The sequence below is a fragment of the Monomorium pharaonis genome, chromosome 1 (assembly GCF_013373865.1).
Source record: "Monomorium pharaonis isolate MP-MQ-018 chromosome 1, ASM1337386v2, whole genome shotgun sequence".
Lineage (NCBI taxonomy): Eukaryota > Metazoa > Arthropoda > Insecta > Hymenoptera > Formicidae > Monomorium > Monomorium pharaonis.
In genome coordinates, this window is record NC_050467.1 from 39,193,903 (window position 1) to 39,213,909 (window position 20,007).

Below are 20,007 nucleotides of genomic sequence, written 5' to 3' on the forward strand. Positions count from 1 at the left end.
CAGCGCCAGTCGGACGCATTGGACGGACGTTCCGTTGATTCCGTGCGTGTCTCGCGTGTGATATTCAGAATTCATTGTGCGCAGGTACGGTGTTGTGTCGAGAATGCCGTCGCACTAACAGACGACCCGCGAGCCATGTGAGATCGTAGCAGAGGTCGTATTTACGTGTAAAGCGCGGCATCGTGCGTTTCCCTTCAGTTTCGTGTAAAGTGTTCGCGTGCGCATTCGACCAAATTTAAGTATTTGCTCGAAGGGGACATTCGGTAGAAATCACGAGTGCCAATTAAGTGAAGTGCTACTAGTCGTGTGAGCATACGAAATTCTCGAAACGAATTTGTCTCCGTTCGTTAATTGTATCTCGGCGCGTAATTTTCATTCAAACGGTTTTCTCACTGCTTTCCTTGGCCTGCGTTCCCACGAAGTTACGTGTTACTTTCGTGCCGTGTTGATTTTCGCGTATTTCACGTATTTTTTCAAATGTAACGGTCGCGCCAAGTAAAATTCTCGCGCGCGGTTTACGTTTTACTCGTGTGTGATATACATATTATCCGTAATATCGGGAGTGCCAAATAAATTATCGAGCGATCGTTATTAATATGCGGTTCGAGAATAGCAGGATATCAGCAGAAAGCGGCAAAGGAAAATGTCAGCAGTAGCAGCAGGAGCAGCGACAGCAATCGGTGAGTGATTTTTTATCAAATCAATTATTTGAATTTATATCACGTATATGTGGAACAAAGTGATATGTGGTAAACGTGATGCGAGATAAAATATTGGTTCTGTTCCATGCTATATCTGTACAGTGTCAGAGTATTGCACATTTTTTATAGAACATGATTATGCACATTTGCATAAAACAGATTTAAAATATGAATGCATATAATTGTAAAATTTACGGGTATAGCGTGAAACAGAACCAAATAAACGTGGACATAGCATAGATGAGACCTAAAAATTAAGTTACGCACATTACCTACGGGATTCGTAGATATTTGACTACATAGTTCAATGTGCACATTTTATGCACATAGAGACGCTGATGGATGAAAACACTTAAAACCTAAAAGACCTAAAACGACGCGATGACCACTCTGCTTTAAACAACCCATAGATACGAGATTCATATTTTATTGATTGTCGGAACGCGGTCTACCTGTTAAAACTTAGTTGATTAGAGATCAGGTTAAAGGGAAACGAATTTTAAATGATCGTCACATGTGGCTTTTTATTACCCACTTTTCATCAGTTAATAGAGGTTAAGATACTTTCTTCGTAACACAAACATTACAAACTTCGTTTAAAGTTTTAGAGCACGTTTGTATTGTGGTTTGCATTAAGAGATTGATTTTTTAAATTTAACAAAATGGGGAAATTTAAAAATACTTTACAGAATAATCAAGCACCTGCTGTAAAAATTAATATGAGAACGTCCATCGTGAAGGTAAGGTCGATTTTTGTAATTTTTTAATTTCTTCATACTACACACTGATGAGGTTATTCTATATATTTGTTAGAAAAATCGAAAGAATTGTAATTATAGCATTTATATATAATTATATATATATTTTTTTTAATTTAAATAGCAATACAAATACATTTTCTAGAGACGTTAAAATATATGTAAGAGTTATTGAATTTTGTTATAATCATAAAGTAATGAAACTTAATTCAGATGTGTGATTCAACGTATATATAGAAATTTAAATAATATAAAGTTTAATAAGTCTTTTTTAATGTCATAGTTTCTTTTATTTCAAGTTTTGTAAGACAAGATTTTTGGTTTTTGTTTTAGAAAAAAAGAAAGAAAGGTAAAAAGTCATTAAGTAATATACATAACAATAATTTAAAGAAACAAAATGTATCTAATAAAATAATAAAAAATACTTTTATTAATATGCAAAATAACAAGAAAAAATCAAGCAAATCCAATTTTAAAAATAAACTTGGTGTAAAAGATACAGAAGAATTGTATATTCCAACAAAATACTCAAAGGATAATAAAAAATTAGAGGTATTTAAAAAAGTACAAATTAAAAAAAGAAATAAAAAACAAAAACAAAGTAGTAATCTTAATCATGTGAATAAGGATGTTACAATGGTTGATAATGCAAGAAAGAAAAACAAAAAGTTACAAATGCCTGCAAAAAATCTTGATATTGAACATAAAAAAAAGAAAATTAAAAAACTTGAAAAGATAAATGAAAAAAAGTTGAAACAAATGTCAACTAAAGCAGAAGCACAGCAGATTAAACCTGACGAAGTATTAAAACTGAACAAACATAAAATAAATATTAAACAATTAGAAGAGATGCTTGCCAGTAAATCGAAATCAAAGCAGAAAGTTACACAACTTACTTTGAGAGATAGAATGATGACACAGTTAAGAGCATCTAGATTCAGATTTATAAATGAATTATTGTACACCAATAACAGTTCTCTATCTAAACGTTACTTTAAAGAGGATCCTGATTCTTTCCTGGCTTATCATGCCGGATATAAGCAACAACTCGAACAATGGGCAGTAAATCCACTGGATGTTATAATATCGTCGATTAAAAAGCTGTTTGTATACTATATTTTTAAAAGAAATGTATTTATTATTTAAATATGAAAACTGCAATGTCTTGATAAAATATAGGCCAGTGGACAATGTGATTGCTGATTTTGGTTGTGGTGAGGCACGACTCGCTACTTCTGTTCCTCACACAGTACACTCATTTGATTTCATCGCTCTGAATAACAAAGTAAAAGCTTGCGATATGGCTCATACTCCATTACTAATGAACAGCGTCCATGTTGTCGTATTTTGTCTCTCTCTAATGGGATCTAATCTTAACGATTATATAATGGAAGCTAACAGAGTTCTTAAAATCAAGTAAGTAATAACAGTATTCTCTCTTCAATGATGATAATGTAAGAAATTAATGCTTTTATTTTAATAAATTTAGTGGAATCTTGAAAATAGCCGAAGTCGAAAGCAGATTCGAGAACGTAAACGACTTTATAAAATTGCTGCGTGGTTACGGTTTTAAAAATACATGGAAAGACTTGTCTCACAACCTGTTTTATTTTATGGATTTCAAGAAACAAGAGGATATAACCATGAAAAGAAAAAATCTCTCTCCAATCACACTAAAATCATGTTTGTATAAAAAAAGATAACATTGTATTATTGTATTATTTCAACAATGTTTTATTTTTTACACATAATAAAACTTAAAAAACTAAGTTTTTATTATAAAAATGTTCCATACTATGTTAAAATATTACTATTACTTCTAAGTAATAAGTTGATATTAAACATCATATGGATAATTATTCTATGTGTCTGCTTAAACAATGTATTATGTTTTGAAACACATTGCTCTATTAGGCACAAATTTTATCATTATAAAAAATTAATATCTAGTAATAATTATGTATGATTTATAATATATAAAATCGTAATTCAGTTTAAAAATAATTTATTAATATTACATAAATACTTAACAGACATAATTATATCATTATACGAAACATTATTTATATATAATTCATAATTTTAAATTTACATAATTAACTTCAATTCATTCTCTAAAGAAGATATAATTCATTTATATTTATCATTTTGTCAGGTCTCTATGAAATTAATTTTTTCATGAGACTTATCTCGTTTAGAAAAAATATTTTTAATAATTATTATTAATATTTATAAATCAACTACTATTTGACTTATATTTATACCGTCTAATATATCTTCACACTCATCTTTTAAATCCTCCGCTCTTTGCAATATTAAAAGCTGTAATTTACCGTAATTAATGAAATAACATAAAAACGAATATATTTTCATTAATACAGATTATGTGACTTACTTTTGCTGCGGTTATAATTTGCGCGACTATTTTATTACTTAAATATGGAATGTGTTCCTTTATTTCTCTTGGATTAGCTTTCGCTATAGATTGCAAAGTCTTATAGCCAGCTTTGTACAATTGACGAGCTCTACCCTGATAAAGAATAATTAAAATAAATGTATATATAGTTTTTGTTCTCTAAACATTTGAATGTTACAATGACATAAAATTGATAACTTACTATTTTAACTGATGGCAATTCCATCAACTTTTCCAGTTCTGCTGGACAACAATAAGATAACTTTTTGCTGAATGTGTTTAACATCTCAGTAAAAGCCCAAAACTCGGGTAATTCCTACAAAATAAAATTTAAGATATAATAATATATTTTGAAATTTTTTCGGTTATACTATATTCATCATAATAATTATTAGGCTACTAACTCACTTATTTACCTGGCAAAATCTAACTACAGAAGATGCAAACATTGAGACTGCATTTAAAAGACCTTGTATAACACCTCTATTAACTTGATATTTCTCGGCTACAGAATAAACTGTGTGATGGTTCCATAATTCGTATACTATTAACGTCACATAAAATCTATGAACTACCCTCGTCTCGACGGACTATAATAAAATTATTTTTCTTATCTAATTAAAGCAATATGTTTTTAAAGATTAATTTCAATTATTTGATAAACTCACCTTGGGTATTATACCATCACGTAATTTATTGGCCGCAGCTTCTGTTATTCCAAGAAGCCTAGCAACTTGCATTTGACTTTCAGTTAACTCCATTATCTTAAATAATATAAGAATATTAAATAATATTATATAACACCATTATTTGCAACATTAATATATAAAAATGTAGATAATATTACCACATCATAATAAATACTGCCAATGGGAGTGATTTGAGATATACTGTCATAAGGTGTGACAAGATATAGAAGATGAAGATTGTCGATTAAAATTAAATGCTTCTGAGCTGCTTTTAAATCCTCATACAATGTATATGCAGTTTTTAAGTCAATCGGCCCTGCAATAAATCCATTGTGAAATATACATTTGAAAGCAAAAATAAATAAAAACTTCTTGTCACTACCTTTCATTGCAGCTTGTCCCAAATCACAAAGCTGAAATTCAGTTTCACTTGTAAACATAACCGTTTTTACTCCCTTTTTACTCGGCAATTTTTTCACACAAGTGGATTCTTGAGACGGAATGATGACAGTCACGTTACGACTACCAGTATTACTGCCTTTACTCTTTACTTTTATTACGCCACATTTTAATAACGCCGTTATCGTTTCGTCTGTGATTTCCTTCAGATTAATGCCTATTCTATTTTGTTGAATACTGAGTAAAGTCGTAGCTGTCAATTTATGCAATTCAGATCTAGTCGATGCCATGTTTAATTGTATTGTACTTAGAATCAAATTGTTAAGTCCCTTGTCGTTTTCTACATATAAACTACTCAGTGAGTCGTCCATCTGAGAAGTCAACAAATTTTTTACCTGTAATATAAATTACCTGTAATATATTTCTTAGTTTTAAGATAACTAGATATATGCACATACAAAAACACGCGCTTTCGATCTTACTCTACAAATTCTTACTTTATTGATTTCCGATTTTCTACAGATAAGTATACTTTCTCCTAAAACTCCCATACCAGCGCGACCAGCCCGACCTATCATTTGTTTGTATCTACTCAAATTCAAGAACTGATTTCCAACGTAAGGACTACGTAGGATCACCTAGTAAAAGACAATATTAGCAGCTGAAAATGTTAGCCATTATTTGTGCATTACTAGTTATAATAATGAATTACCCTTCTTGCTGGCAAATTGACACCAGCCGCTAAAGTCGATGTGCAACATATTACACATATAGTAGTTTCTCTAAAGGCACCCTCTAACAAACGCCTTTCTTCAGACGTAAGACCAGAATGATGATAGGCTATGCCTAGTTTGATAGTTTTCTGCAGAATGGGACATAATCCTTCTTCAGTCTTAAGGGCATTTAATAAGGTTTTTTTTTCATTTAGTTTGTGATCATACAAAGTCCTAAAATAATAAAACTTCAATGCATGTATCTATATAATATAATAATCTAAAAAATTAGTAAAAAATTAATAAATATGATAAAATATTACTTAGGCAAGATTTTGGTTAACAATAAAGCCACATTTTCACAATTTTTACGACTTGAGCAGAATATAAGGCATGAATCATTTGGTATGACTTCCATTATTAAGCCTCCAATTCTATCTGGATCCAACATAGCTATATTATCTGTATACTTTATAATAAAATTATCTATATTAATATATTATGTGATATTGTCTTTTATACGCAAGCTCTTGCAAATAATAAGCAAATAATTTGATTAGATCACCTTGTAATCATTAACGCTCATATCAACTAATATTTCATCACTATTTAAGTCGACTATCCAGATATCATTCTCACATTTCACGTATTCCGTTATTTTAACTGGTCGAAAGTTTTGAGTGTAAGTGTCTGCGTTAAGAAATTGTGCGATTTCCTTTAAGTTACCTATCGTCGCGCTCATTCCGATCAAACGTATTATATCTATAAAAAATTTGTATTTTATTAAAAGAAAAACAGCTTTCATATTTTAGAGAAAGTATTCATATTTTCTATGTAATTTCTATGTAATTATATAAATATCTATAATTACCACTGAAGAACATTATCTTTGTAAGAAGCACTTCTAACGTGGCTCCTCTTCCTCCAGATTCTCCAAGCAGATGTAATTCATCAACAACTATAATACCAACCTAAAATGTTTCTTGTCATTACAATCTAATACAACAACTATTAATTATTTCAATTTACCTCGGTTAAACGTTTTGTTTCTATTAAACTATTTACAAGTCCTAATGCTTTCTCTATGGTACATATGTAAATGCTGTTTTTTCTTCGCCGTTTGATTGGCGGATAACGTCCTTTGGTACCAGCATATTCCTCGATTAAGAAACCTAATTTTAATGCTAGTACAGCCATTGATTGAACCTGCATAAATGAATTTGGGCTTAATTAATCATATATACTCATATATGGTTTTTCTAATATATCAATCTTAAAGTGTGTCTTACCTTTTCCTGTACCAAAGCCACATATGGAAGTATAAAAATAGCATTCTTTTTGTTACAAATAATCTCTCTCAACATTAATATCTCTGCGACCAAGGTTTTGCCACCACTCGTTGGCAGAGCATAAATTAAATTCTTCTTGGTTCTAATAGCCAGTTTTAAGCATTCATCTTGCCATTCTACATAAAAAAGAACAATAAAAATTATATCTAAAGAAATTTCTTACAAATTTTATTTATATAAACTTACGATATAATTCACAAATTCCTTTAATTTCTTGTATCAATTTTTTCACAGTGTCTGATAAACCGTAAAATGAAAGACAATTTGTTTTCTTTTCCATCTCCTTGGACACTGATTCATCGTCATTTAAACGTAATCTTTTTTTAAATATTTTACACTCATTTAAAGTTCTAGACTTGGTTTTTAAAATTGGTGAACCAACTGTGTTATCTCTTTTAAAAACGCTCTCTTCCAAGGTATAATCACCAAAGTTTGTGATATGCAAACACGATGCATTACTCATCAAAACATCTTGGTGTAAAGTATTTTTATGTAATTGATCTAAGGATGTTTCCTCAGTATTATGATCTATATTGACTAATTCAGAGTTCGGATCCTCTTTGTAAAATGTATCAAACATATCAAAACTACTGATGTTATTGCAACTTTCTGGAGCAATCTCCTCCTCTGTTTGCGAATCAAATTGAGCAAATATTTGATTCATTAAGGTTTTGTCTTGCCATTCGTTTACGTTGGGGAATACTTTGACACTAGTTGTTGCTTTGCTTGCCTCCTGTTTTTTGAAAGCTTGTACTGACGATTCATTGAATTCTTGGATAGGCTTGGTTGTTTCTGAAGAGATGTGCAATCCATTGTCAGGTTCTATGTTGCACAGTAACGTGTTATCCAGCATCAACAGAGATTCAACGGCGTATGGCAACTTCGACTCACCATTCTTCAAAGATATTTTGCAGTTCTCTTTATCGGCATCTTCCATCTGGCAAATCAATTCTGAAAGAGTGAATCTTTGCAAATTTGCCTACATATATTTACCTTTGCATTTTATTTCGTTGTTTAACTAAAACGCAAAATAATTACTTTTATATCTTACAAGAGCATCGGATAGTCTCCAGATTGAATGGAATTGAAAACAATTCCTCTTGATCAAACAGCTGATCGGTTCATATTCACTGTGCGAAAATCTCGCGACATCGATCACTCGAGTCTCGTAGCGATGCGCTATAACCTATCACGATCTCACGTGTGAATCGTGTGATTAACGTGCGGTATCCTGGAGTGACGAAAAAATTCGGGTTTGCTGCATCTAGTCGATAGAACAAAAATGCCGAAGAAGAAGACTGGGCAGAGGAAGAAGGCCGAGAAGCAGAAGCTCCGGCAGAAGGAGATCAGAGCTGCCAAGGAACAGATTGACTTAGCCAAGTTTCCTTGCAACTCCGTGATGGTGAGTACCTTGTCTGAGACATGCAACACAGCAACAGAAACACCTTCCATTTCTAATATGATCTTATACGATTGTCACAGGAATGCGACAAATGTTGTAAGAAGCAAAAGAGTCGTGCCTTCTGTTACTTCTGCCAGAGTGTGCAGCGTTTGCCCATATGCGCGCACTGTGGCAAGATCAAGTGCATGCTGAAGACAGGTGACTGCGTGGTACGTCATCCCGGCGTCTTCACCACGGGATTAGGAATGGTGGCAAGTAAATCTACGTCTTTGTTATGTTGTAGAGAGTCAAACATTTATCTCTGCAAATATTTATCAGTTGTACGGTATCATTAACGAAATATCTTAGGGAGCCATATGCGATCACTGCGAAGCATGGGTATGCCACGGAAGACGTTGCCTCACCACTCATGCTTGTATCTGTCCACTGACAGATGCTGTTTGTCAGGAATGCGAGAGAGGTGTTTGGGATCATGGTGGAAGGATATTTAAATGCTCATTTTGTGCTTGCTTCTTATGCGAAGATGATCAATTTGAGCATCAAGCGTCGTGCCAAGTATTGGAGGCAGAAAGTTTTAAATGTAATAGTGGCGATGTATATTAGGAACATTGCACATCTTTTAAAATTTAATTTTAATTATACTTAATTTGATATATTTGTAGGTCAATCATGTAATCGTTTGGGACAGTATTCTTGTCTTAGGTGTAAGACATGCTATTGTGAGGATCATGTTCGTAGAAAAGGTTTTAAATACGAGAAGAATAAGGCTATTCCTTGTCCAAAATGCAGCTATGAGACATCACAAACAAAGGATCTAAGCATGTCTAGTAAGCATTGATAGAATATTCATATAAATTATATTATTTATTAGATAAGTTTATTTGTTTTGCATTTTTAAAGCGAGAAGTCACAAGTTTGGTAGACAGAACCAAGGTGGTCCATCCGAATCTGACGATGAAAACAGTTATGGTAAATCAAGATTCTTTTCTGTTTCTAATAAAAATTTGAATTTTGGAATATTTATATATCTACGTTGTAATATCTTTGAGTGAATATTTTCTCTTTGCGGCAGAAAATCAAGAGTCTTGTTATGGAACTACTAGTTATGCTAATGATAATGAAGATGAAGATGATGACTACGACGATGATGATGAGGATGACGATATAGATGATGATGACGACGATGATGATGATGATGAATCGTCAAGTACAGATGAAGAAAAGAAAGAGACTAAAATACAAGAAACTCCAGATAATAAAAATAAAGCTTAACACTTATTCAAAGATATGCAAAGCAAGAATTAAAAATAAAATATCGATTATTAAAATGTTGAATTACGCACAAGGAAGAAATTTGAGAATTCTTAAAGATTAATTTAAATAATTTTGTAAAATACAGATCAAATTTATAATCCTTAAGTATTCATATATCTAATGTGTATAATATTTAAATTTGATATCCTATTTAAAACAAATGTATACGAGGAATACAGCAAATTTAATACCGAGCAAAATATATAGATATACTGTTAAATATAATAAAGAAATCATGAAGAAATAAACATTGTTTATTGTACACGAATTTTATGCAATTTAAATAAGTCTTACAAAATCATATTATAGTACACAATCATAATACGTATACATTTGAATATACGTTATACGCGCAATGTTGTGTATTCAGACGGGAATGCGAAAGTATGAGAACCAAGAGCATTAACACTAGGTAACAATCCAGCGTTTGGAATAATGTTCCAGGACAACGTTAATGTTACATTCTTATTTCCCCTATAAAAACAAAAAGTAAAATATATATTACTGTTTATGTGTTTGTCCATAAAAATTACAGAAGCTTTATTTCTTTAACAATCAATTTTGTTTTACCTGAGGCCTTTGCCATCATCCCAAAAATAATATTTTGTGTTCATATTCTTGAAATCGAGTACAGCATTATCTCCACGAAGAACTATTTTGTCCCATAGTACTACCTGCCAATATAAATGATACCATTAGTTAAATCTTTTTAATTATGTTTTGTTTTTCTTTACAATGCCACAAAAGTTATAACAATTTGAAAATTACAGGTTCCTCAGCCTACAAATTTATTCTTATACTAATAAAAGAATTATGCTTATTAATTTTAGATAGATATTCAAACATAATAACAATCTATGAAATTTTTATATTTTTGGTAATGCTTTTTGATACGATACATACTCTCTTAAAAAAAAAGCAATTGAACAAAGTAAGAAGATACATACGGTAAAATTCCCATACCTGATTAAATACATTATTTTCTGTCTGATATTCTGCTGTGAGGTATAAAAACAATTGCTTAACGTTCCAGTTAAACAATGGAGTGAGATGTAAAAATTTTGTAAGGCAAATATAATTAAAAAATATATGAGTTTAATGTAATGTTGTTTTATGAAATAAGTTATTTTTATCAAAATTCAGCTCTTTATCAATAGCATGACAATTAAAATAAACTACGATTTAAATAAACTTGTACATTTAAACAAATCAAATAAAATTTAATTTTAACTGCACAGAGACATTTGTACAAAAAGGATATCAGTTTGTAGATCAAAAGTTAAGTAACCCAAATCATTTTTTTCTCTCGATGCACTGTAATCTGGCACATTCTTTCTGCAAAATAAAACATATTTACAATTATAAATATGTGAAATTATGTAATACGTTTAATCTTTAATATCATGAAACATAGTACAAATTTTGATATATTTGTAATTTAGATCATAAAGAAAAATTTAGTTTCTTGCAGACTATTGCAACTTATGTCCATTTCTAATAATATGGATTAATTTTAATCTCAGTTTAATTTACTTTTTATCCTCTTCCAGTTCTATGAATTAGAAAAAGATAAGTAAATTAAACTGCGATGAAGTTAATTGATAAAAATGGAGTACAATATGGATTCTTTGACAGAAACGTAAGCACGATTTAATTGAAATATAATAAATTGTGTAATAAACTGTATAATACAATAAACTTATATATTCACATTCGACACTTACACAACAACTTTAACCGTATTTAATGCTGCGTTCGCTCTGTAATCGATAAATACTGTTGAGAGAAAACAGCAAAATGTGAGGAAAGCCGATACACTCAACGTATACGCCAAGATAGCATTTCCTCGTGTTAGAAAAGTGTGCATTATCGCGCCGTTAATAATCCCTCGATAATCGTGGTGTTTCTATTAAATTAAAATGCCTTAATCGATACAGCTGTGCGGGATCAACGAAATTCTAACCAACGCGCATTGTTTCCCCGATCGGAACCTTTCAACGTCAGCAGGCTCGCAACGTGACAGTCACCGGTTTACGTTCGTAAATGAATCCATACGTCGTTCGTCGCCAAACGATGATGGTGATGTGCTCAGATATGCTCACGTTTGCGAGAGAGAAACAAAGCGCACTGACGAATGATTAAAACAATTTTTTTCGATGAATTTAAGAACGCATCGAATTCTAAAAAGAAAAAAAAAACGGAGCAACAATCGTTCGCGCGGACGAACCGGACAGAGGGGTTGAATCTGGACCAGTTTGTCTGGTGATTTCTAAAATTCTGGTTTTTCGCGTTGAAACGTTGGCGATCTTGCGGGTGAACCGCACTGAAATAGGTCGGCATACTACGCTGGTATACGCGAAGTAAGGAAGGGTGTCGCGGCCCGGTTATCTGGACACGTTTATGGTTATTAAGTTTGACAATAAACATCGGACGGTCCTGTATGACTCGGAGTTAACGATACGTCAACATGGGTGAGTCGAGAACGCGCTATTTCCCAGTGTGCTGCATCTGTTCCGCGAAATTTCGGCCGAAATTTATTCGGCGCTATGTTAACATGTTTAACTATCGAGAGAGAAAGAGAGAACAAGAGAGGTTGTCGCCTTTACGACACGCACTCGCTCGAGATTCTGACGATGTATCTTCTTACAGGTGGGTTGCTCAGCTATTTCCGTAACCTGCTCGGCAGCCGCGAGATGCGAATCCTGATCCTAGGCCTGGACGGCGCCGGCAAAACCACAATTTTGTACAGGTTTGCCTTCGACAGTGTCTCAAACTCCCTCGATGACTGACTGTCATCTGTATTTACATAATGCATCTATCACTAGTCATTTTTCTCACGGATTAAAGTTATCTTTATATTCTTTCCACATTTTCATCTTGAAGTTATCTTTGTATTTTTGGTGTTATTTTAATTCCCTGAAACTTACTGATAGTAAATCTACTGCATCTATCATCAATTCTATATCTTGAATTACTATTATTAAAATATATTTAGTATTCATTCTTTTTTATATGAGTTATGTTGTTTTGTCCATTTCTATCAATGTAGATTTACTTTGATTGCTTAACTTATTCTTGATCTGTTTCTAATTTTTAGAATTTAGTCATAAATAGGCCTTACAGATTAAGCAGACTCAATATTACCACATTACAAAGTTTGCTGTCAGCTCTGGAAAATTAAACATGTCTTGTACACTATTTTTTATATAATTATACATTAATGATATGAATATTGAATATGTTTTAGTTGTATGGGGAAGGGAGAAGAGAAATACAAATGCCTAAATATATTATTGTTACAATGATGAAACATGAACCAATTATTTATTAGGTTACAGGTAGGCGAAGTAGTAACCACAATACCAACTATAGGATTCAATGTAGAACAAGTTACTTACAAAAATTTAAAGTTTCAAGTGTGGGATCTAGGTGGTCAGACTAGTATACGGTATGTCGAACTTATATTGTATGTGTGTGTAAAAGTTGATTTTTCTTAGAAATTTATAAGTTAAACTTTCTCTTCTAAATTTCATTAATATATGTACATATATCGTTAGTAGTTATCTTTTACATATTTATATCTATTAAGATAATATATAATTCAATATATAAAATTAATTATATATATATATATATATATATATATATATATAATATATTAAAAATATCTTTTTATCTATTATATATTTACAGACCATACTGGAGGTGTTACTACTCCAATACAGACGCGATAATTTATGTGGTAGATTCGGCAGACAGAGATAGAATAGGCATATCAAAGGACGAATTAATTCTCATGTTACAAGTAAATGATATTTTGTCGAATTAACGATTCTGTATACTTTTTTTTTAAAAAAAGACTTTTATTTTGTTGTTTTAATATTAATATCAATGGTTATATTAAACAAAAAAATATAAAATTAAGAATGTATCTAATATTTAAATAGGAAGAAGAGTTACAAGGTGCGATCTTGGTGGTACTGGCGAATAAACAGGATATGGCGGGATGCCTCAGTGTCGCAGAAGTCCATCAAGCGCTTGGACTGGACGCTCTCAAAAACCGAACCTTCCAAATATTTAAAACTTCCGCGACGAAGGGCGAAGGGCTTGATCAAGCCATGGACTGGTTGTCGAACGCGCTACAGAGTAGAAAATGATCAATATTATGTCTATGTTATTTATATTCAAGCCTTACAAGGGGACTAGTCACACACGACTGTCGCTCTAAATGTGCCGTCGATTTGTCGCCGAGCACGCGATGTTTTGTTTATTTATTGTAATTAATATATTTTAAATATTTTCTTTGCAATTTTTTACAGCAAGGAATATTCGAAGAATTACTGTACTTTTTCGTAATGCTAAAAAACAATGATAGATTATTTTATCTTTCTATACAATTTAATAAACTTAAAGTATTCTTTTAAACTTAGAATTTTTTGCACTACAGATATCTCGTACGCTGCTATGCGTAACGTTTAATCAATAATTTAATTTAAATAATTATCTTACTATTTAATATTCATGATAAATGAAATTGATATAGAATTATTTGTAATGAGAACACAAGTATATTGCTATCAAATACAACTCGATTACCAAACAAAAGAATGAATATTCGAAAAAAGTTCAAAACAAAAATTCAGACTTTAAACATTTAGATCATATTTATACATAACATAGTCGTCTTAATGTATCTTAAATTGTAAAAAAACTTTTCAATAATATGAGTAAAACAAATTAAAAGTGGATAGGATATAAGCGCAACACATCATCCTAGCATTTATACAAATTGTTACACAGTATAAACAAAATAAAATTAATTCTGTACCGTGAAAAAATCACATTGGTGCTAAAAGTGATAATCATATTCAAGTTTCACCTTGAGTTAAATTCTAGTTGAACTGAGATCATTTTTACCACCTGACAACAATATTATATTAAATAGTAAATCACGATTTATACTTTTTAATACTTTCCAATATGCATTTATATTTACTGAATAATCTACTGAGTTTCAATATTTTATAATAAAAAAAAATATAGATACTATTTCGTAATAGTTAAACTCACTATGTGTAAATAATAACAATTTTGCTGTTTGTAGTAGATAATAATAGCTTTTATAAAATGAACCTACCAATGCGAGATGCGATTGCTTTTTTTACTACCATTCTGGCACACCAAATCTTTTGATTCGTTTAATTTTTGCAGCCATATCTATTCGAGATTTCACCCTCATGTAAAATATTGGGCAGTCCCGGCTGAAAATATATTTAAAAATAATTATTTTTAGAGCACATATTCATATTTACTCTCTTGAATATAAATATATTTAATTTACATAAAAATGTCCTTATTTTAAAAAAGTATTAATTGATACAACTAACTTAGAGCATATAACTTCTTGATGAAGACTCCCTTGACATCTTTGACATTCCGCCCATAATCTTGAAAACTTCTCTTCCAGTTTGTGCTGATCTTGTAACTCACTGTGGAATAGCTCAGCTTCTTTTGGTTCGCAATGCTTGCATACTGCCTTGTCTTCCCTGTCTAGTGGTAAAACGGCTTTACAGCCCAAACAAGTCTCCTTTTTACGTGTGAAAGCTGCCAGTGCTCCAACTTGCGAGGTAGCAATGCATCTCGTGCGTGTGTGATCTCCTTTCAGGAGAAGCGACTCAGCCTTTTCACCAAGGATAGGTTCAAAGATACGTACAAGAGGTTTTGCCAATTGATTCTCTAGATAATAAGTCGTATCTATCGGAATACTATTTTGTAGTGCGTACACGGGATCTTCCGCCTTTTGATATGCCGGTGTGCCTTTAGCTGCGCTTGTGAACACGTACGCCACTCGATCACCAAGTTTCGGCGCGTTTCCGGCATCTCGTTTTTTCATCTTCGCCGCCAGCTCAACGTGCGCCTGTTTCGCAGCGTAATCAGTTTTCGTCAGTTCCTTCGTGATGACTAATTGTGATAGATCGATACGGTTACACAAAAGATCGCTAATGACCTGCTTGGCATAATCCACGGCAGAATGTGGATTTCTGTAATTCATACACATTACATTCCATTACTTATTACTTATCTATAACATAAATAAGTGTGAAGAAGCATTTGAATTGAACATAAAAATGAAATAACATACCTTTCGATGAGCAATATTTGCAAACAAGTATTCATCATATTCGCTACCAATGGACAGTTATCTCTGCGCACTGTTTCAAGACCTTTGCAATCCATTTTGTCATACTTATCGGGTTTTGTAAAATACAAGCCGGCGTAACGTTTCTTATTAATTAAGAGATATGGAAAATATACTTTCTCGAACTCCAGTTTTATAGGCTTGATGAATTTAGATGTTACGTAATCGGCTGCCTCTTTGCCAAGTGTCATTGCTTCTTCTATAGATTTCACACCAAACTTTACCATCACGGAGTCAGTATCGCCGTATATGACTATCGCGTCATTTTTGTACCCATTTTCTATTCGAAAGTGATCTTCCACTTCTTTCTTTGTCTTTTCTATCATAGTGCGCCCATAAGCAGTAACGCTCTGCAATTATATTATTTTTTTATTATATTATTATACTTATTACAAATATTCTTTATTTTCTACGATATATTAATCAATGTGCTCTTCATTAAATACATATAATAATAATTTACAGCAGATATTTCTAGATATAATAAGATCAACTTACAGCAGATATTTCCAAGCATGGTAATTTTCCCATTTGTGCACCCGTGAAACCATACACGGAGTTTGCTGACACTTTCAAAGCGTATTGTCTTCCATCGAGCACTTTTTGCTTCAATGGATCTGTTTCTTGCTTCAACTCCGCCTTTGCTTTTTTCCTAGCCGTCAATAGATTTTCCAAAATTTCTGGAAGGATTCCTTTCCTCATGGTACTCTTAATGAATAATGAATTACTAGGGGTTGTGGTAATTTGGTCATCCTGAATATTGAGCTCCTTTTTCTTAGCAATGGTTAATAATGTTGTGTAACATAAGTTGTGCGCCATAATAATGCTAGGATACAAGGAACTGAAATCCAAGGTAGCTATTGGATCATTGTAGTAGCCACGCTTAGGTTCTATAACGGTCGCTCCTTCAAATTGCTCATCGGTACCGTGGCCTTGATGCACTGGCATCAAATAATCTTTTTCTTTGGTCTGATAACATTAATAAACGCACTTAATTATCAGTATCGAGATAATTCTTTTTGTAAATATATAAATTTATTACCTTACGTAGAAGTTGAGAAACAACCTTAATTTGTTGACCGCGAGTTAATAAGCTAGAAATGGATACTCCTGTGACTCTTGCCATTTCCATATATATAATAATACACATTAGTTTGTCTAATAATCTGAGTGGTAAGTATGCATCCTTCAAACAGTATACAGCGAGACGTCGACGTGTCTGTGCATTTCCATTTTGTAATCCTGTAATATCCTTATGTTGAACATCTTCTTTCTGTTCTTGAAGGAAATGGTATGATACAGCGTTCAGAGTGTAAGACCTCAGCTTGTAATCTCGGACTAATACCTTAAAAATACATATATTTATATATTTTAAAGCTGTGATATAAGACAGAATCCTGTTCATATTATATTTGTTTACCAGCAATAAATCGAATGGAACTCTTCCTTCAAAATTAATCGATTTGTTCTCGCGACGGCCCAGCTGTTTACTTTGTAGTACATGATCCTTAATTACAGACTTTATATTTTTTATCCGTCCGAGAAAGTTAAAATTCTTAACATTGAGATGTTGAGCACGATTAATTAAATATGGGAAATCAAAATTATTTATATTATATCCTGTGAAAATGTCAGGATCTAATTGTCGTACAAAATCAGCCCATTTCTTGCCAAAGAAAATAAGACATCTTTAATAAACAATTATCACAGTGCCAAATATACTTTTTCTATGTTTTAATCAGCTTACCTCTAACATTAAACTTTCTTTGTCAAAACTCAAAACTTGACAACCAACAATAGGTGCGCAAGTATCGAGAGTGAAAATATTTCTCAAAAATGGCTCAGGTTCGCCCTGTCTTATGACCATGTTGGCAATTTGTATCACAGGATCATGTTTTGCTTCCGGAAAGATACCTGTAAAAAATTTGTAATTGAATTGAAAAGAGCCGAGGAGAAAAAAGAAAAAGAGTAACGACAATCTTTACCTTCACGTCCAGCGCATTCAATATCGAAACTAAGAATTCTAAATGGAGCTAATTTTGACCATTCTCCTTCCGGTGCATGAGCTATAAATGCATCCCATGCAACGTCCACTTCCAATTGGCAACGTGTAGTCAGTTCTAACATATGTCCATGCTGACCACGTAATTTCCAGCTTCCTGATGGTAATTCAATCCAACAACATCCAACCACTGATGTGTCAACCATGAACCTTGTGTTTAAACGATCAAATATAAATGTTACGTAATTTTGATAAAAAGGTAATGTAAAAAATGATACACATTGTTATAAGATTTCACTACCTGATGTCAAAATCAATGTTGCTTTCAAATGCTCTATAATGATGATTGAATGCAGTATAAACTGTATCTTGTTCTAATAACCTCTTGCAAGGTGCTATTAATTTTGGAACTGCTACCGTAATTTTCAAAAATGGCAGTTTATCACTTCCTCCATATCCATACATTGATTGTTTGTAGACCAATTCGACTGCTAAAATGGCATCTTGTACGTTATCAGGATTTGATTTCATATCCTTCTTCACAACTTGATTGAGAGCCTCCTACATAGAGATTCTTATGTCGATTACTTCTTAGATTAATACAAAGAAAATTAATTTTGTCGAAATAAATATACTTTAAATGGCCTGCAATGATTATTTGTGAAATTCGATGGCGCTGATACGAACAAATATGGGCAAAAGCCATGGACATGACAACAGACAGAATTTCCTTGTTCCGTAACTCCATACATTCTCATTATCGGTACGGGTCCTATTTTACTACCTGGCATTCCAGGAAGAGATTTACCTACATATATATAATCATATAAATTTTGTAATATTGATATATTTATAATTGATAGAGTTGCTGTTATTTTTAATATACAAATACATTTGAAAAATACAATGTTATTACCTATATAATGATCAATTTCAATTTGCTGGAATGCTAATTTATCAACTTGTGGATTCAAAGGTGGCGGAGGAGCTCTGCTCCATTTCGCAGATGTGTTTTCCTGTTCAGGTCCCTGCGTATATATGAGAGAATTATTGATAAATAGCAAATCGTGGTATATATTACAAGCAACATATAAAATATAAACTGCATATATTTAATTAAAGGGAAAATTAATTTTATATCAGAAATATAATTCATACATACTTCTCCAATTAGCAGTGTCTCATCTGGAAAATCATCATCAGCAAGATCCATCGTAGCCAGCTCTGACTCAAATGAACTCGGTTTCTCCTCATCTTCATCTCTGTTTGATAAGATTATATAGAATATAAAAATTTCAAAATTTTTTAGTTTTACATAAGAAAAATTGGATATTATTAAATATTAGGTTAAGTAATTTTTTTTATAAACAAGTTTTTTATAAACAGCAGTGATTAAATGCAAATCAATACTAATAATAAATATTTATTAAAAGGATAATGTGATAAAAACAAATATTTTCTTAGATTTATTGTATGTATGTATTTACAGAAAGATAAAACACGTCTTTTAAAGAAAACCGAATTCAGATTTAGATAAATAGGTATAAAACGTGTAAATATTTAATAGAGTAACATAAAAAATTATATTAACTAACGTAATAGTTTCATGATAAATTAATAGCTAGAAAGATAACGAGAATAGAAGCGTAGAGGTTAACAAGCGTTACGTTCAAAATACACAATCACCTAAATTTGGGCTTCTTTGCCGCTGAAGTTGTTGAAAATGATTGTTTCCGATTTACTTTACTCATGTCTTTTGTCGTGACACGTCGCGATACAGCAAAATAATGCACACAAAATAACGCGATACTCCGCAATCATATGAAGAAAAGCGGGAACGTTTTCGATTTGAGGCCAGGGACGGAATGGACGCCTCCGATGGTCAGAGTTATCAGGGCAGCCAATATAAATCTCCTTTTGTCAGTCTTGAAGACGCTATTGGAGCAATCGAACAACTGAAAAGAAATAAAAAAAATATTGACACATTCTAGATTTTAAAATGCTAAAAAATATAAACATTTTTAATGTTAATTTTATTTTTTACACATTCTACATTTTAAAATAA

The 20,007-nt window shown here is 32.0% G+C and overlaps 6 protein-coding genes across 11 annotated transcripts; 3 read left to right on the forward strand and 3 right to left on the reverse strand.

Moving 5' to 3' along the window:
* The first annotated feature begins 1,036 nt into the window (after positions 1–1,036).
* LOC105839560 (ribosomal RNA-processing protein 8) lies at positions 1,037–3,317 on the forward strand. 2 transcript variants are annotated; one of them, XM_028191294.2, is made up of 5 exons: positions 1,037–1,441; positions 1,793–2,148; positions 2,221–2,562; positions 2,639–2,875; positions 2,949–3,317. In XM_028191294.2, exons 1-5 carry the CDS (start codon positions 1,364–1,366, stop codon positions 3,160–3,162), a joined length of 1,227 nt encoding a protein of 408 aa, XP_028047095.1. In that variant the 5' UTR covers positions 1,037–1,363; the 3' UTR covers positions 3,163–3,317. The 2 variants fall into 2 exon arrangements, with proteins under 2 accessions (XP_028047095.1, XP_036138325.1); XM_036282432.1 differs by having other exon boundaries at positions 1,038–1,441; positions 1,910–2,562.
* Positions 3,318–3,447: 130 nt separating this feature from the next.
* LOC105839564 (helicase POLQ-like) lies at positions 3,448–8,208 on the reverse strand. 5 transcript variants are annotated; one of them, XM_036282423.1, is made up of 16 exons: positions 8,077–8,208; positions 7,212–7,976; positions 6,966–7,141; positions 6,706–6,882; positions 6,548–6,647; positions 6,242–6,438; positions 6,000–6,145; positions 5,676–5,910; positions 5,461–5,601; positions 4,947–5,358; positions 4,723–4,880; positions 4,544–4,639; positions 4,292–4,465; positions 4,078–4,191; positions 3,855–3,989; positions 3,448–3,781 (listed from the first exon to the last, which is right to left on the reverse strand). In XM_036282423.1, the coding sequence occupies exons 2-16, from the start codon at positions 7,960–7,962 to the stop codon at positions 3,689–3,691; spliced, it is 3,105 nt and encodes a 1,034-aa protein (XP_036138316.1). In that variant the 5' UTR covers positions 7,963–7,976; positions 8,077–8,208; the 3' UTR covers positions 3,448–3,688. The 5 variants fall into 5 exon arrangements, with proteins under 5 accessions (XP_036138316.1, XP_012541427.1, XP_012541428.1 ...); XM_012685973.2 differs by having other exon boundaries at positions 4,723–5,358; XM_012685974.2 differs by having other exon boundaries at positions 4,723–5,358; positions 7,212–7,990; positions 8,064–8,201.
* Positions 8,209–8,282: 74 nt separating this feature from the next.
* LOC105839566 (zinc finger protein 330 homolog) lies at positions 8,283–9,989 on the forward strand. The gene is made up of 6 exons (XM_012685976.3): positions 8,283–8,427; positions 8,508–8,678; positions 8,776–9,007; positions 9,090–9,254; positions 9,328–9,396; positions 9,500–9,989. The coding sequence occupies exons 1-6, from the start codon at positions 8,308–8,310 to the stop codon at positions 9,697–9,699; spliced, it is 957 nt and encodes a 318-aa protein (XP_012541430.1). The 5' UTR covers positions 8,283–8,307; the 3' UTR covers positions 9,700–9,989.
* On the reverse strand, positions 9,976–11,928 carry LOC105839568 (signal peptidase complex subunit 3). Its single transcript, XM_012685978.3, has 5 exons — positions 11,466–11,928; positions 11,003–11,076; positions 10,705–10,793; positions 10,312–10,415; positions 9,976–10,215 (listed from the first exon to the last, which is right to left on the reverse strand). Exons 1-5 carry the CDS (start codon positions 11,606–11,608, stop codon positions 10,086–10,088), a joined length of 540 nt encoding a protein of 179 aa, XP_012541432.1. The 5' UTR covers positions 11,609–11,928; the 3' UTR covers positions 9,976–10,085.
* Positions 11,929–12,066: 138 nt separating this feature from the next.
* LOC105839567 (ADP-ribosylation factor-like protein 1) lies at positions 12,067–14,886 on the forward strand. Its single transcript, XM_012685977.2, has 5 exons — positions 12,067–12,212; positions 12,391–12,490; positions 13,073–13,189; positions 13,435–13,546; positions 13,689–14,886. The coding sequence occupies exons 1-5, from the start codon at positions 12,209–12,211 to the stop codon at positions 13,896–13,898; spliced, it is 543 nt and encodes a 180-aa protein (XP_012541431.1). The 5' UTR covers positions 12,067–12,208; the 3' UTR covers positions 13,899–14,886.
* An 11-nt stretch (positions 14,887–14,897) lies between these two features.
* Positions 14,898–19,861, reverse strand: LOC105839563 (DNA polymerase delta catalytic subunit). Its single transcript, XM_012685971.3, has 13 exons — positions 19,629–19,861; positions 19,105–19,204; positions 18,859–18,970; positions 18,578–18,750; positions 18,244–18,503; positions 17,926–18,152; positions 17,688–17,854; positions 17,361–17,606; positions 16,983–17,285; positions 16,439–16,909; positions 15,884–16,290; positions 15,129–15,782; positions 14,898–15,002 (listed from the first exon to the last, which is right to left on the reverse strand). The coding sequence occupies exons 1-13, from the start codon at positions 19,691–19,693 to the stop codon at positions 14,906–14,908; spliced, it is 3,282 nt and encodes a 1,093-aa protein (XP_012541425.1). The 5' UTR covers positions 19,694–19,861; the 3' UTR covers positions 14,898–14,905.
* Positions 19,862–20,007: the final 146 nt, after the last annotated feature.

Coding starts and splice junctions, on each gene's coding strand:
- LOC105839567 (XM_012685977.2), top strand. Junction 12,491..13,072: donor AAAACCACAATTTTGTACAG/GTTTGCCTTCGA, acceptor ATTATTTATTAG/GTTACAGGTAGGCGAAGTAG. Junction 13,547..13,688: donor AATTAATTCTCATGTTACAA/GTAAATGATATT, acceptor ATATTTAAATAG/GAAGAAGAGTTACAAGGTGC.
- LOC105839564 (XM_012685973.2), bottom strand. CDS start 7,962: ATGGAAGATGCCGATAAAGAGAACTGCAAAATATCTTTGAAGAATGGT. Junction 4,640..4,722: donor GCAGTATTTATTATGATGTG/GTAATATTATCT, acceptor ATATTATTTAAG/ATAATGGAGTTAACTGAAAG. Junction 3,990..4,077: donor AATTGCCATCAGTTAAAATA/GTAAGTTATCAA, acceptor ATTCTTTATCAG/GGTAGAGCTCGTCAATTGTA.
- LOC105839568 (XM_012685978.3), bottom strand. CDS start 11,608: ATGCACACTTTTCTAACACGAGGAAATGCTATCTTGGCGTATACGTTG. Junction 10,794..11,002: donor AACTTTTGATCTACAAACTG/ATATCCTTTTTG, acceptor CAAAATTTTTAC/ATCTCACTCCATTGTTTAAC. Junction 10,216..10,311: donor GATGATGGCAAAGGCCTCAG/GTAAAACAAAAT, acceptor TTGTTTTTATAG/GGGAAATAAGAATGTAACAT.
- LOC105839560 (XM_028191294.2), top strand. CDS start 1,364: ATGGGGAAATTTAAAAATACTTTACAGAATAATCAAGCACCTGCTGTA. Junction 2,563..2,638: donor ATATCGTCGATTAAAAAGCT/GTTTGTATACTA, acceptor GATAAAATATAG/GCCAGTGGACAATGTGATTG. Junction 2,876..2,948: donor AACAGAGTTCTTAAAATCAA/GTAAGTAATAAC, acceptor TAATAAATTTAG/TGGAATCTTGAAAATAGCCG.
- LOC105839563 (XM_012685971.3), bottom strand. CDS start 19,693: ATGAGTAAAGTAAATCGGAAACAATCATTTTCAACAACTTCAGCGGCA. Junction 19,205..19,628: donor GCAAAGAAGCCCAAATTTAG/GTGATTGTGTAT, acceptor CTTATCAAACAG/AGATGAAGATGAGGAGAAAC. Junction 18,504..18,577: donor ATCATTGCAGGCCATTTAAA/GTATATTTATTT, acceptor ATCTCTATGTAG/GAGGCTCTCAATCAAGTTGT.
- LOC105839566 (XM_012685976.3), top strand. CDS start 8,308: ATGCCGAAGAAGAAGACTGGGCAGAGGAAGAAGGCCGAGAAGCAGAAG. Junction 8,428..8,507: donor TTCCTTGCAACTCCGTGATG/GTGAGTACCTTG, acceptor CGATTGTCACAG/GAATGCGACAAATGTTGTAA. Junction 8,679..8,775: donor CCACGGGATTAGGAATGGTG/GCAAGTAAATCT, acceptor GAAATATCTTAG/GGAGCCATATGCGATCACTG.